The sequence below is a fragment of the Astyanax mexicanus genome, chromosome 4 (genome assembly GCF_023375975.1).
Source record: "Astyanax mexicanus isolate ESR-SI-001 chromosome 4, AstMex3_surface, whole genome shotgun sequence".
In the NCBI taxonomy this organism is placed as follows: Eukaryota; Metazoa; Chordata; class Actinopteri; order Characiformes; family Acestrorhamphidae; genus Astyanax; species Astyanax mexicanus.
In genome coordinates this window covers 8218712-8232604 of record NC_064411.1, presented here as the reverse complement: position 1 = coordinate 8232604, position 13893 = coordinate 8218712, and the positions used below count along the sequence as shown (strand labels likewise).

At 36.9% G+C, this 13893-nt stretch overlaps 2 protein-coding genes across 2 annotated transcripts in view; both read right to left on the bottom strand.

Moving 5' to 3' along the window:
* LOC125801105 (NLR family CARD domain-containing protein 3-like) overlaps positions 1–13893 on the bottom strand; it is a 190564-nt gene that overhangs the window by 153877 nt on the left and 22794 nt on the right. The gene's annotated exons all lie outside the window — the stretch shown is intronic.
* LOC111197026 (NACHT, LRR and PYD domains-containing protein 12-like) overlaps positions 11658–13893 on the bottom strand; it is a 72595-nt gene continuing 70359 nt past the window's right edge. Inside the window, exon 11 of the mRNA XM_049477176.1 lies at positions 11658–12502. Within this exon, the coding sequence (XP_049333133.1) occupies positions 11937–12502 (566 nt within the window). The 3' untranslated portion in view covers positions 11658–11936. The remainder of the gene's footprint in view (positions 12503–13893) is intronic.

Genomic DNA, 13893 nt, shown 5'->3' with positions numbered 1-13893 from the left:
TGAGCAAATTAGCTGAATGGACCCAGGCAAAGCAGGAGACAGAGGCAGGTTTCAACGAAAAGAATCCCGTAGGGCATTTATTTTCAACCATAAGGCAAAAAGAGAAACAAAAAAAAAAAAAAAAAAAAAAGAGTCTCTTGTGTGTGGAAGGGAGAGAGGTTTAGCTAGCCGGCTAAAGAGTCCAGGATAAATCGGTCGGTTCCAGGATCGTCCTCCAGCAGGTAAGTCCCAATCAATCTTCTAGAAAGCAGAGAACAACAAGTCAGAGTTAAGAGGAGCAGGGTTCAGCCAAACCATACCCAACTGAGAGCTCCCAGAAGTGGCGTTTTTAAGGGTCCCTCTCCTCTCTCAGGCAGCGCTGATCATGAGCTGCCAGCCGTGTCTGATCAGTGCTGCTGCTTCCAGGTCACATGGGTTCGGCGCTGTCCAGGTGCTGAACTTTCAGCCAGGCTCCTCTTGACAGCTCTGTGTTGTCGGCGCTGTCCAGGTGCTGAAAGCTCAGCATGAGCCCTCAGGATTTCGACACGCACAGTACTCCCAGCTGCAGAGACCCACCCAGTGTTCTGATTGGTTAAACAAACCCCGTAATCTGATTGGTCTAGATAAAGCATTCCTATTGGTCAATCAATCAGGCGTAAAAACAGGGTCAAAATTCGCAACTGCAGCTAGAGCTTCACACACGCAGCAGAGAAGATGAATGAGAGGATTTTTAGCTCCACAGTGAAAAACGCCCACTGTCACATTTACAGCCTCACAAATTCCATGTGATTTTTGGTCTGATCCAGCTTAAGCCATTTGAGCAGTACTGATTCACACATTCAGGAGACTGGATTCACAAATTTAAAAATATACATTTATATATATTTAAAATATTTTGTCACATTTTTACATTTGAATTATTATTAATATTACATTCTGTTTCAAGTTTGTACATTCCAGTTCATTTGTGTATTTGAATTTTCGTGCATGCAGTTGTTTAAACGCAGTTACAAGTTTCAGTGCATTTGTGACTTCTGTTTTACAAACTCAAAATCTTTATGACCCTTTTTTGACTCCATATTAACAGAACAGAGCGACAAAACCAAGTTAGCCACTGGCAACCTATAGGGCCATCTAAAAAAAAATTATATCTTTATAAAGGAACTTTATTTCAGTAATTCAGTTCAAAATGTGAAACTTGTATATTATATAGATGTATTAAACACAGAGTGATCTATTTTAAGCATTTATTAATTTTATTGTTTATGATTATGGCTTACAGCCAATGAAAACCCAAAAATCAGTGTATCAGAAGTCCTGCTGGAAAATGAAATCCACATCTCCATAAAAGTTGTCAGCAGAGGGAAGCATGAATATTTTGTGGGAAAACAAAACTGCACTGACTTTAGACTTGATAATAAAACACAGTGGATCAACACCAGCAGATGACATATCTCTCCAAACCATCACTGATTGGTGGAAACTTCACACTAGACCTCGAGCAGTTTGGACTGTGTGTCTCTCCACTCTTCCTCCAGACTCTCATCCCTTGATTTACAAATGAAATGTAAAATTTACTGATGATCAGTGATGGTTTGGAGAGACATGCTGATCATCTGCTGGTGTTGATCCACTGTGTTTTATTATCAAGTCTAAAGTCAGTGCAGGATTTAATTTTCCAGCAGGACTTAGCAAACTGCCCACACTGCCACAAGTACCAATTGGTCTTATATAATATTCTTATTTTCAGAGACACTGATTTTTGTCTTTTTTGTAAGCCAAAATCATCAACAATAAAATAAATAAACGCTTAAAATGGATCACTCTGTTTAATACATCTATATAATATATGAGTTTCACATTTTAAACTGAATTACTGAAATAAAGTAACTTTTCAAAGATATTGTATTTTTTTTAGATGGCCCTGTATTGTTAACAAATATTGTTGTTGTTAAGGAACTATTTTATGATGCAAATCACTTTGAATGAGTTTCTGATTCTACAAAGAAACAGACAGTTTAGGAACTATTTTTAACTGTGTAAAATAAAGTCTCTAATAAGCCCTTTATTTTTTAACAGAAATGTGAAGGCGCAAAAACAACCAAACTTGAGGTTGTTGGGATCTCCACAAATGCCACAAATGACACCCTTCTCCTATGTGCTAGTTTGGAGGAGCTTGTGGTTCCAGCAGAAATTTGGTCTGGCAACATTGATGACATTGTCCCTTCTTTGCCTCTCACCATTAGGGTCACCATGGAAGGAGGGGTAATTTGCGCCCTGGACAGCCCAGTGTTTAATGAGGTTTAATTAGCATTGTTTGTTGATACTGTTCCTGAGTGGGTTACTTTGTGGTTCCTAAGTGGTTGTTAATGAGTCCATGTTTCTAAGTGGATGCTGAAGTGTCAAAGCTTGTTTATGTATTACTACAGGGTTGCAAATATTATATTTTATCTTTACATTAAAATATACTTTTAAAAAAATGTTTAAAAGAATCTTAAATCATTTGATGTGAAGATTAAATGCAATGTTTGGCTAAATGATGGGGATACAACTGGGTAATATGGCCCAAAAATATATACTTGGTGATTTGACAAAACATTTTACTTAGTTTTAAGAATACACGACTACAAAAATTTACAATTTTATTTGGTAATATTATTGCATACGATATGATATGACAATTGATATATTAAAAAATACAGGAATTTTATTCAGACTGTAACCGAAGCCAATGATCCAACATCTAGAAAGGGAAAGTTTAATAACAAGTTGGCTTGGAAAAGTGTGCTAATAACATTAGCAGAAAATGTTAAGTTTGGGGGTGCTTACCATATTTTGTGTAAAACTAAAACACCTATAAATCCATAATTCATGCTATTATTCTCTTCAATTACACAGATGCTATGTTACCATTTTTGTGCAAAATGTAATATTGTATTGTGAGGTGCACTGTAGTTGCCACCCCTAGTCTTGTAACAAATTGCTGAAGCACTGATATTTTAATTATTGAACATTTTATTTAGTGTAGGATTTGGACTTGTCCTATCAGAATAATTTTTTTTTCAGTGGACACAAATTTACAAAATACATTAATTACAAGTTTGTTATTTAGTATGATTATTTTTTTTACTTTTTTTATTTGACTGTGATTTATTTTAGCCAATATCTAATCTGCAATGGATATTATGTCATTTAATTTATGGATATTAACTTAAAAAAAGAACATTTGCACACAAACGCTCAGAGTACAGAATTTGTAGTTTCTTAGCTCATGTTTTTTTCCTCTAAGAATGTTTGCAGTCGTTGTGTTTACTGAAAAAAAAACGAAGTAGAAGTGGTTTCAAGATGTTGGCTGAGTGTAGACCAAAAAAATATTGTTCTGGCCACCCTTTAAAAAGCAAAATCGTGTGAAGGCAGCAGTGGTGAACCAAGAGGAACCAGATGAAAACTGGGCTGAATACCTTGTAAAGGTATTGAAAATATATGATATGTGACTACTTACTTACTGCACATCACTTCAAAAGTTTAAAGTTTCTTGTTCATAGTTTGACACCTTTCAATGTAATTATTGTTTTTATATTCTATATGTAGACACCTATGAAATGGCAAGAAAGAAATTGGTAAAGGCAACGAAAAGAGATGCTCTTACAACATCAGAGGAGTAAATCTCAAGAAGGCACAGAACGTGAGTAGACGCTTTTATGTTATTTTTGTTTAACAATCAACACAACCTAATAATATACGTACAGCTAATTTTACCTTGGCATTATGCCGATTCTGAATAATCCAGAGTTCATGCCAGGGCACACAGACCCAGGTTTTAATCATTGGAAGAGTGTGGGTATATGTCGTGTAAAAGATATATTTAGCGAGTCAACTAATATAGTAATGTATTTTGAACAACTTGCTGAGAAATTTAATTTGACTAAAGAGCATTTATTTATTTATTTTTTTAGATTTTTACAACTTTTATTAATAGAAAGACCACTCTTAATACTATGGTTACATTATCTGACATAGAGAAAGCCGTCCTGAACAGTCCAGATTAGAAACAGATATCTGGCTTTTACTTAATTGTAAGTTTAACTTCTGAAACCAATACAGATGACCCTAAGCAGATCTGAGAGAGAGAGCTGTCAGTTGTTTTACTTGATGATGATTGGAATGAGATCTGGGATCAAGCTAAGAAAATGTCAGTTTGTAATAAAAGTTGAACTTGTTCAGCTCAGAATAATCCATCGTTTGCATATTGCACCTTATATGAAGAATAAGTTTGATCCAAAATGCTCTCCTTACTGCCCAAACAAGGGAAAAGTCCAGCTGACCACAACCTTCTCAACAGCGGTAGAGAAAATCCCAGACCTGCGAGTTTCTGACACGGCCATTAGCACCCCGGAGCCAGCGGTGAACTGAAAAATGCCTGAAACATGCCTGAAAAATCTGTGCCTAAGGACCCCGCCTGCACAGAACCTCAGACGCCACACAACAAAAGGTCACCTAAGCTGTGTCAGCCTTAAAGGACAGTACATTTTTCTAGTGACTGTTCCACTGTTTTCCTTGGTAAGTTAGCTTTCAATTGTTTGTTCCTAATGTATCTTAATAAAGTTCAATGAGCATTTTATTTGCCACATTACATAAACACAACTGACTTATTGTATTTGATGTGATTTTGTTTAATAAACATATTGAAATTGTTCATGTCTAGATAATTGGTTGGCTATACTCTACAGATTATTATAAACTCAAATAAAACCACAAACAAAAACTGTTTTTCAAACATATCAAATATACTAATAAATGTAATACAGGTCCTTCTAAAAAAATCAGCTAATTGTGATAAAGTTCATTCTTTTCCATAATGAAATGATAAAAATTAAACTTTCATATATTTTAGATTCATTGCACACCAACTGAAATATTTCAGGTCTTTATTGTTTTAATACTGATGATTTTGGCATACAGTTCATGAAAACCCAAGATCTCACAAAATTAGCATATCATGAAAAGGTTCTCTAAACGAGCGATTAACCTAATCATCTGAATCAACGAATTAACTCTAAACACCTGCAAAAGATTCCTGAGGCTTTTAAAAACTCCCAGCCTGGTTCATTACTCAAAACCATAATCATGGGTAAGACTGCCGACCTGACTGCTGTCCAGAAGGCCATCACTGACACCCTCAAGTAAGAGGGTAAGACACAGAAATAAATTTCTGAACGAATAGTGCTGTTCCCAGGGTGCTGTATCAAGGCACCTCAGTGGGAAGTCTGTGGGAAGGAAAAAGCATGGCAGAAAACGCTGCACAACGAGGAGAGGTGACCAGACCCTGAGGAAGATTGTGGAGAAGGGTTGATTCCAGACCTTGGGGGACCTGCGGAAGCAGTGGACTGAGTCTGGAGTAGAAACATCCAGAGCCACCGTGCACAGGCGTGTGCAGGAGATGGGTGAAGAGTAACTTTTTATTTTACCTTGAGTGTATTGACAAATATCTTTCAATTATGATTACTTATCTTAGTATCTATAATTACATAATCATTGTGTGAAACCTTGTATTTTATATGCATCAACCAATACTCACCCTACATTTGATCATTTTTACTCACAGTGTATTTTACACGCATTTATATAGAAGATTAACCAATAATCACAGTATATTCTTTACATATATAGTAAAACATTGTTTGAACAGGCATGTGACTAACACAGACTCTATTGTGAAAAATTAACCCACACGATACATAAGGCGTTTACTAACACATAGGGTCTATTGTATGGCGGTCTAACCATGCGCCACTAACAAATTAACATATAACATATGAGATTTATTGTGAGACTTATGTAGCTCATGCTTGAAGCATTTCGTTTACTGCATGTCTCTGACTAACGACCATCAATCATCATCTAGTGCACTCTGGATGAACTAAATTGATACAAAGGAGGCTTCGGGACGAACAGTGCGGCCTTTCTCTCTGTGCGTGCAAAGTCCTTCACCTACCAAAGCGGGAGGAGGACGCGCGCACATAGGGAGGGCGGCACTGTCTAATTACTGGAACAATATCACACTGTCTGACTGGACCCAGTCAATTCTTAAAACAATACCACACTGTCCGGCTGGACAAAATCAAGGCCAAACATTAGTGGTCCGGTCAGACCTGTGAAACTTGAACACTAACACGTGAAAATATGCATGCTAACATGAGATGATTTTAGCAACGCCTCATCAGCAGGTTTCACGTCATTTGGGGTATAAATATGGAGTCAGATTAGAGGGGGGTCAGAACTTATACTGAGACAGCTAATAATTGGTTTTGTATGTTCTCCTGGATCCAGTACTTTGTAATAAATACTTGGTTTGCTTTCAACTTCACTCCACCTGTCTGCGACTCTATCAAAACGAACACGTAGGGGAGTTGTACCCCGGATGAGGGGTGGGTGTGGACCCATCTTTCATTTTCTTTTCTACAACATGGGCTACAGGTGTCACATTCCCCAGGTCAAGCCACTTTGTCAAGTCAAGTCCAGGTCAAGTCCAGTGTCAAGTATCCACAGTCAGTGATGGTCTGGGGTGCCATGTCAGCTGCTGGTGTTGGTCCACTGTGTTTTATCAAGGGCAGGGTCAATGCAGCTAGCTATCAGGAGATTTTGGAGCACTTCATGCTTCCATCTGCTGAAAAGCTTTATGGAGATGAAGATTTCATTTTTCAGCAGGACCTGGCACTTGCTCACAGTGCCTAAACCACTGGTAAATGGTTTACTGACCATGGTATTACTGTGCTCAATTTGTCTGCCAACTCTCCTGACCTGAACCCCATAGAGAATCTGTGGGATATTGTGAAGAGAAAGTTGAGAGACGCGAGACTCGACACTCTGGATGAGCTTAAGGCCGCTATCGAAGCATCCTGGGCCTCCAGAACACCTCAGCAGTGCCACAGGCTGATTGCCTCCATGCCACGCCGCACTGAAGCAGTCATTTCTGCAAAAGGATTCCCGACCAAGCACTGAGTGCATAACTGAATTTAATTATTTGAAGGTTGACTTTTTTTTGTATTAAAAACACTTTGATCGGATGAAATATGCAAATTTTTTTAGATAGGGATTTTTGTTTTTTTCTTTACTTTTTTGCCAAAATCATCAATATTAAAACAATTAAAGACTTGAACCACTTCAGTTGTGTGTAATGAATCTAAAACATATCGTCGCTGTCCAATGAAAAACACTTATCTCCAAAACAGCAACTTTACAGGAGAGAGAAAAAAACTTGTAAACTTTCAATAGAAGTCAATGTAAAAAGAGTTTATTTCAGGTCATTTTGAAGAGTTTCTATTGGTCCGTTCATCAAGAAATTTTGGCAAAGTGTAAAGGACAGTTTGTCTGTTCAGATTATGTAGAAAACTAAAAATCGACAAAAATGGAGATAAGTGTTTTTCATTGGACAGCGACGATATGAAAGTCTAATGTTTATCAGTACATTACAGAAAATAATGAACTTTATCACAATATGCTAATTTTTTAAGAAGGACCTGAAGATCTTTATATATTGCAGTAGAATTCCTGTCCTTTTTTACCGGATCTGATCAGAACAAGTCAGTCATTTGTAACAGTGCAAATCTCTTTGTATCCAGCACTGGAGAGAAAAGAACTGGTATCAGATGGAGCTTTGAGAAATTGCAGGTCCTGTGATGTTCCTCGTTCTTCTCCTTTAGAGAATGTGGGTGCTCCACGAAGACATCGGATTAAACTGTCGTGTCGTGACGTGACGTGCGTTCCCGGCCTCTACAAGATCTTTGATGAAGTCCTGGGTATATGGATGAGGCAGTGTTAATTTTGACAACAAATTTTGATTTGGTTTTAGTCATAGTCATATTTTTAGTCCAGTTTTAGTTGACTAAATATCATAAGAATATAGTTGACTAAAATTACAGTCAATTTAGTCGACTAAAATGTAAAGGGTGTAAATGTAAATGCTTTTTCATCAGTTCCCTTGAATTATTAACTACACACTCATGAAAATTAAACATTTATTAACCAGTGTAATATTGTTGATGTTTGAATGTGAAATATATTCATATATGATTTAATGTAAATTATTAAATATGTTTTTTTTTTTTATCTGACCATGGGTACTGAGAGACCCACACTGATTGGATGACAACCCCTCTTTTCCTGCATCTCCACCTTCACTAAAGTAGTTGTGATTGGATCTCTTCCTAACTGGTCCCTACCTTTCACAAGAGTAAATCAGTTCTGATTGGATGTCGTCCCTGCCAAACATTTTAATCTCGTTTTTATTCGTTGACAAAAATGTCAGTTAATTTCGTCTCAATTCAATTTTTCATGCTGTTTTTATTTAGTTTTCGTCTCGGGAAAAAAGCTATGACGATAATTATTTGTCAACGAAATTAACATTGGTGCGCGCTCCTGAGAGAGGGTGCTTTTCCTGGCGGGGGTGCTGAATTCAGCATAACACTGGCTTTACACTCGATGTCAGTGATGAGAGCAATGAATCGCAACAATACCATTATACTGCAATAAAAACGAGTTTTGGGGTTTGGGTTATCAAACGTTTATATTAACTGCTGCCAAAAACCTCTATGAAATGTTAAGTTATATTCTTTTAATAAAAAGACACCATCGTTAGAAGTATAAATATACAAAATAATAATAATAAGCAAATCTGATTTATATATTATATTATTTTAAATAGTAGGTGATCCGTTTTTGTCATATATGTATACAGGGTTCCCGCAGGTCCTTAAAAAGTCTTAAAACAACTTAAATTTAAATCTGGGTAAATTAAATTGTCTTAAGTTTACTTGAAATTTGCTGTAGGTATTACATTCTGCGTTTAATGCCGATGGAAAAACACAGTGGCCAGCTAGCTAACATACTAACTTTATCTAACTAAATAAGTTAGCGAACAATAGCAGGGATAGAACTAATGTTAGCATAGAGCTAGCTAACATTAGCGTCGAGTTGGCTAATTTACTAACTTTAGCTAACTGAAGTGAATTCGCTAACGTTAGCAGGGATAGAACTAAGGTTAGCAGAGAGCTAGCTAACATACTAACATTAGCTAGCTAAAGCGGGCTAGCTAACATTACCAGGCATAGAAGTAAGGTTAGCTGAACGCTAGCTAACATTAGTTGTGAGTTAGCAAACATACTGACATTAGCAGCAAGCTAACTAATGTTAGCAGCAAGCTAGCTAACATACTAACTTTAGGTAGCTTAAACGAGCTAGCTAACGTTATCAGGAATAGAACTAAGAATAGCAGAGAGCTAGCGAACATTAGCAGCGAGTTAGCTAACATACTAACGTCAGCAGAAAGTTAGCTAACTTTACCGGAGAGAGAACCAAAGAAATTCTGACTATATTTTTGTCTTAAATTATATTTATTGAGGTCTTGAAAGGTCTTAAAAAGCATTACATTTGACTTTTAAAATGATGCAAGAACTCATTTCACACGCATTTTCTTTTTAAACGGTAAATGTAATGTGGAATATTATGTTTAGGTTGTAAAGAGACCTTTGGTTGGATTTAACTAATAATAAACAGGAGTACAGATAAAAATATATTTTATTTATTTGTGATTAACTGTAATTCTGTAAATGTTGTTGAAAGTCACTATGAGGTGGATTTAAATTCTTTTTTTAAGTAAATGTTTCCTCCCAATATAACACCCGCTCCTACACATTTGGTTGTGAGTGTTTATAAAGTTGATGTTTTTAAGATGAAATGCTGTTTTTGAATCAGGTTTCGGGGAAAAGGAAAGATTCTGTAGATCTTGATGAAGACGTGTGTTCTGGAGCTCAGTGCTGTTTTTGAAAGAGGAGAAGATTCTCCTGTTCAGCCTCCAGCGTAGGTCTACTTCTTTATCCTCCTCCTCCTTCTGATCCTCCTGCTTTTTATTATCATAATAATCCTGTTTAATAACCATTACAAACGCTCTCTTTTAAAAGGAGCACTTTCCAGCACTGTTTACTTTTCTTCATTTTTTTGTTCATCAAACTGAGCAAAGCAAAAATATTACATATATAATAAACCTACTCAGTTATTGAGACTTTAATAACCTTAATAACCAGTGTATTTCTTTATTTCTATAGTTATTATTATTACATATAGATATAGATCCACTCACACATCTTTAGCATTGACCTCTGACATGCTTCAACCACTTTATTGAGGGGATGATCTTAAAAGTTCATTCTGAATGGATTGAAGGTCATTTATGGGTAATTTTTTGTTAATATATTTTCTTAAATAAGCACCATTCCAACCTTTATATTACCTTTAATGGTGGGTCAGAAGGGTTTAAATAGACCACTGAAGGTGTGTCGTCATTTTGTAGTCGGCTCCATGTTGTTTATGCCCATATTTGGGGTTCAGTGTCTAAAAGGTTCAGACCTATAAGAAAAGTGAATGGGCTTTTCAAAAACTGGCCTCTGTCACATTCTGTGGTAAATAAATGTGTTCAGAACCTGTACGTTTTATTCTGTGTACATTTTACTCCTAAATATCGCCGCATTCTGCGCAACACCAGCGAACTTCGGCCAGATCACGTTCTAGATTATTCTTCTTCTTCACGGAGGATCATTAAAGTATTTAAACAGGTGAAAACTCTTATCAGTCTGGTGTATGGTGATGTTGAGCAGTGTAGACTGTGTTAGAGCTTTAAAATGCAGATAATAAGAGAAAGTGAGCTTTTACTATTCAGGAGTAGCGCTTCCCCGCAGGGTTTATTATTTAGTTATGGTCATTAGTTTATTAGAGCACACCTGACCCAAATAATCAACTAATTAACTAACTAATCAACTAACTACCTGCCCTCGCTGAGTGATACAGCAGAAAAACTAGAAGGACAGAGTTACTCCAGAACCACAGAGCTAACCCCGCTAACTTAAGAGCCATAAAGTATAAAATACCTAATGTAAAACTACTAAAACAATGAGCCAGAAGCACCAAACAGCTCTAATGTACAATCATGTACTTAGTGAGTAACTCCTTAAAGCAGTGGAAACACGGGCCGGTTCTTAAAAGGTTCGCAGGAACCGGAACCGGCTCCAGCACCAGCACTTTGTTGGTGGAAAAGAGGTATCTGTGCTGCTGGGTTAGTGGATTTCTGCTGTAACACTCTCAGCTCTCCTCAATGAGGGCAGTTAGTTCATTAGTTGGATCAGCTGTGTGTAATTTGCTGTAAATATACGGCCAGAGTTCGCTGGTGTTGCGCTGAAAAGAGTCCCCTGCTGATCTCTGCAGCTGCGCTGTAGCATTAGCTTAAAGCTAACTTCTCTAATTTTTTAGAGAAAAAAAATTTAAGCTAATTTGTCTCATTACAACTCTTTAACGATCTCGTAAATCAGAGGATCCAGTGATGTTTAGGAGATAAATGTACACAGAATAAAACGTACAGGGTTCTGAACATATTTATTTACTACAGAATGTGATAGAGGACAGTTTTTAAAAAGCTCATACATTTTCCTCACAGAGAAAAAACGCTTAGTAAAGGAAGCAATATGAGGACTTCAGACTGACACTTGACTACAGTGGACTGTACTGCAGCTTTGTTGAGGGACAGATGGTGTCATGGACAAGACAAGACAAGATGAAACAAGACAAGAAACTACAACAAGCAAAAGACCAAAAAACAGAAATGTTAATTACACCACCAAACTCGACTCCAACTTCCACCATAATCTGACCACACAAACCAAACACACAAAAAATCATCAGAGTCCTCTTCACCTTTCTTCATTTATTTAGCTTTATTAATATGAACCTATTTTACAATAAAATAAAACAATAACAGTAGTGAATAAAGATAACAGTAATTAAAATAAAGGTTCTGGGAAAAAAATACAAAATCTATATAAAATATTTACATACTTATATTTATACACACATTCTCCCTCCTACACACACACACACACACACGCATCGAATCTCTGTTACACACAGGGTTATTCTATCTTACACAGACGCACTGAGGAGCCAGAACCAACCCAAAACCCTGCATAGAGGGGCTGAGTGAAGGTGGTGTAGAATGTGTGTAAGTGTGTGAGAGTGTGTGAGGGTGAGTGTGTATCAGAGGAAACACTGTAGAAGGACAGAGTGCCGGAGGGACAGTCCACATACACTCCTACTCTCCTACAGCCGGAGGGAGGAGTGGAGAGATCAGTTCTGTTATTATTGTGATGAACAGAGTAACTGTTATCAGAGCAGATCAGACTCCAGGAGTTTATATTCCATCCAAACTTACAGTCTGATCTTCCTCCTTTCCTGCTGATGGTTTTATAACTCAGAGCTACAGCAGCTCCTCCCCACCCGCTCCACTCAGCCTCCCAGTAACAGCGTCCAGTAACACCAGTAACTCTCTCTCTACTCAGAACCTGCTGATACCAATCAAATCTCTCTGGATGATCAGGATACGACTGCAGCTCCTCTCTCCACTCCACCCTCCTGTTCTCCTCACTCAGAGAGAGATTACACTGCGCTGTGTTCAGATCCAGAGTGAAATCACAGAACCCTGAACACAAGAACACACACAGAGTGTATTTAGTGTGTGTGTGTGATATATTCAGTGTGTGCAGTGTTATATTTAGTGTGTAGTGATATATTTTGTGTGTGTAGTGTTATATTTAGTGTGTAGGGTTGTTATATTTAGTGTGTGTAGTGTTATATTGTGTGTGTGTGTAGAGTTATATTTAGTGTGTGTGTAGAGTTATATTTAGTGTGTAGTGTTGTTATATTTTGTGTTATATTTAGTGTGTGTGTGTTATATTTAGTGTGTGTGTGTTATATTTAGTGTGTGTAGTGTTATATTTAGTGTGTAGTGGTATATTTAGTGTTATATTTAGTGTGTGTGTTATATTTAGTGTGTGTAGTGTTATATTTAGTGTGTGTAGTGTTATATTTAGTGTGTAGTGGTATATTTAGTGTTATATTTAGTGTGTGTGTTGTTATATTTAGTGTGTGTGTTGTTATATCTAGTATGTGTGTTATATTCAGTGTGTGTATAATATTTAGTGTGTGTGTAGTGTTATATTTAGTGTGTGTGTAGAGTTATACTTAGTGTGTGTGTGTGTTATATTCAGTGTGTGTAGTGTTATATTCAGTGTGTGTAGTGTTATATTCAGTGTGTGTAGTGTTATATTTAGTGTGCGTGTAGAGTTATTTATATATAAAGTGCTTTCCTCTTTAAATTTTTTGTTTCTAAAACTCCAGCATTTGAGTGAGAATAAGCATCTGTTAAAATTCTCAAACAGCAGAATGCCTATAACCACTGGTGTAGGAACCGGGGAGATGGGTGGTACATGTCCCACCCAATATTAGAAACAGGTGGATTTGTCCCCCCCCTAAAATGATATTGTTTCGCTCAGCTCAGCAGTGCTACTAATGAGGAGACAGACCGGACCAATCACGGAGCCGGTTCAGGAATTAAGTTCCGCCAATCAGCCAATCAGCTTGCTGTTTTTGGAATTATCTAGATTGGGAGTCAAGATTAAAGAAAAAAAACTATATACGTAATGTTCAACTTGCCCTGTACCCGATCAGCTAATCACTATTTCATTTTTAAACTGTTTATTAATTTAGGATTGCAGTTAGCTAGAAGCTGGATGTAGAGGATAGACAACACTGGGTAATGTTGGTAGTTTAAAGCAGTTTCTTAACCCTGATCATCACTGCCCTAAAACTGTGTTTTCCATCAGATCCAACTGATCAGCTAATAAACAATCATTTATTGAGTTAACCTGATAAAATCTCTTAGCCCCCTATAGATCCTAAATTAATCATTATGTATATCCAGCAGTTTATTAGACACATCATACCACCACTTACTTTATTAAAGTGCCTTTAAACAGAGGAAGCTGTAGAATATGCAGAACAGTGTTAATATGCAGTAGAATATGTAAGAAC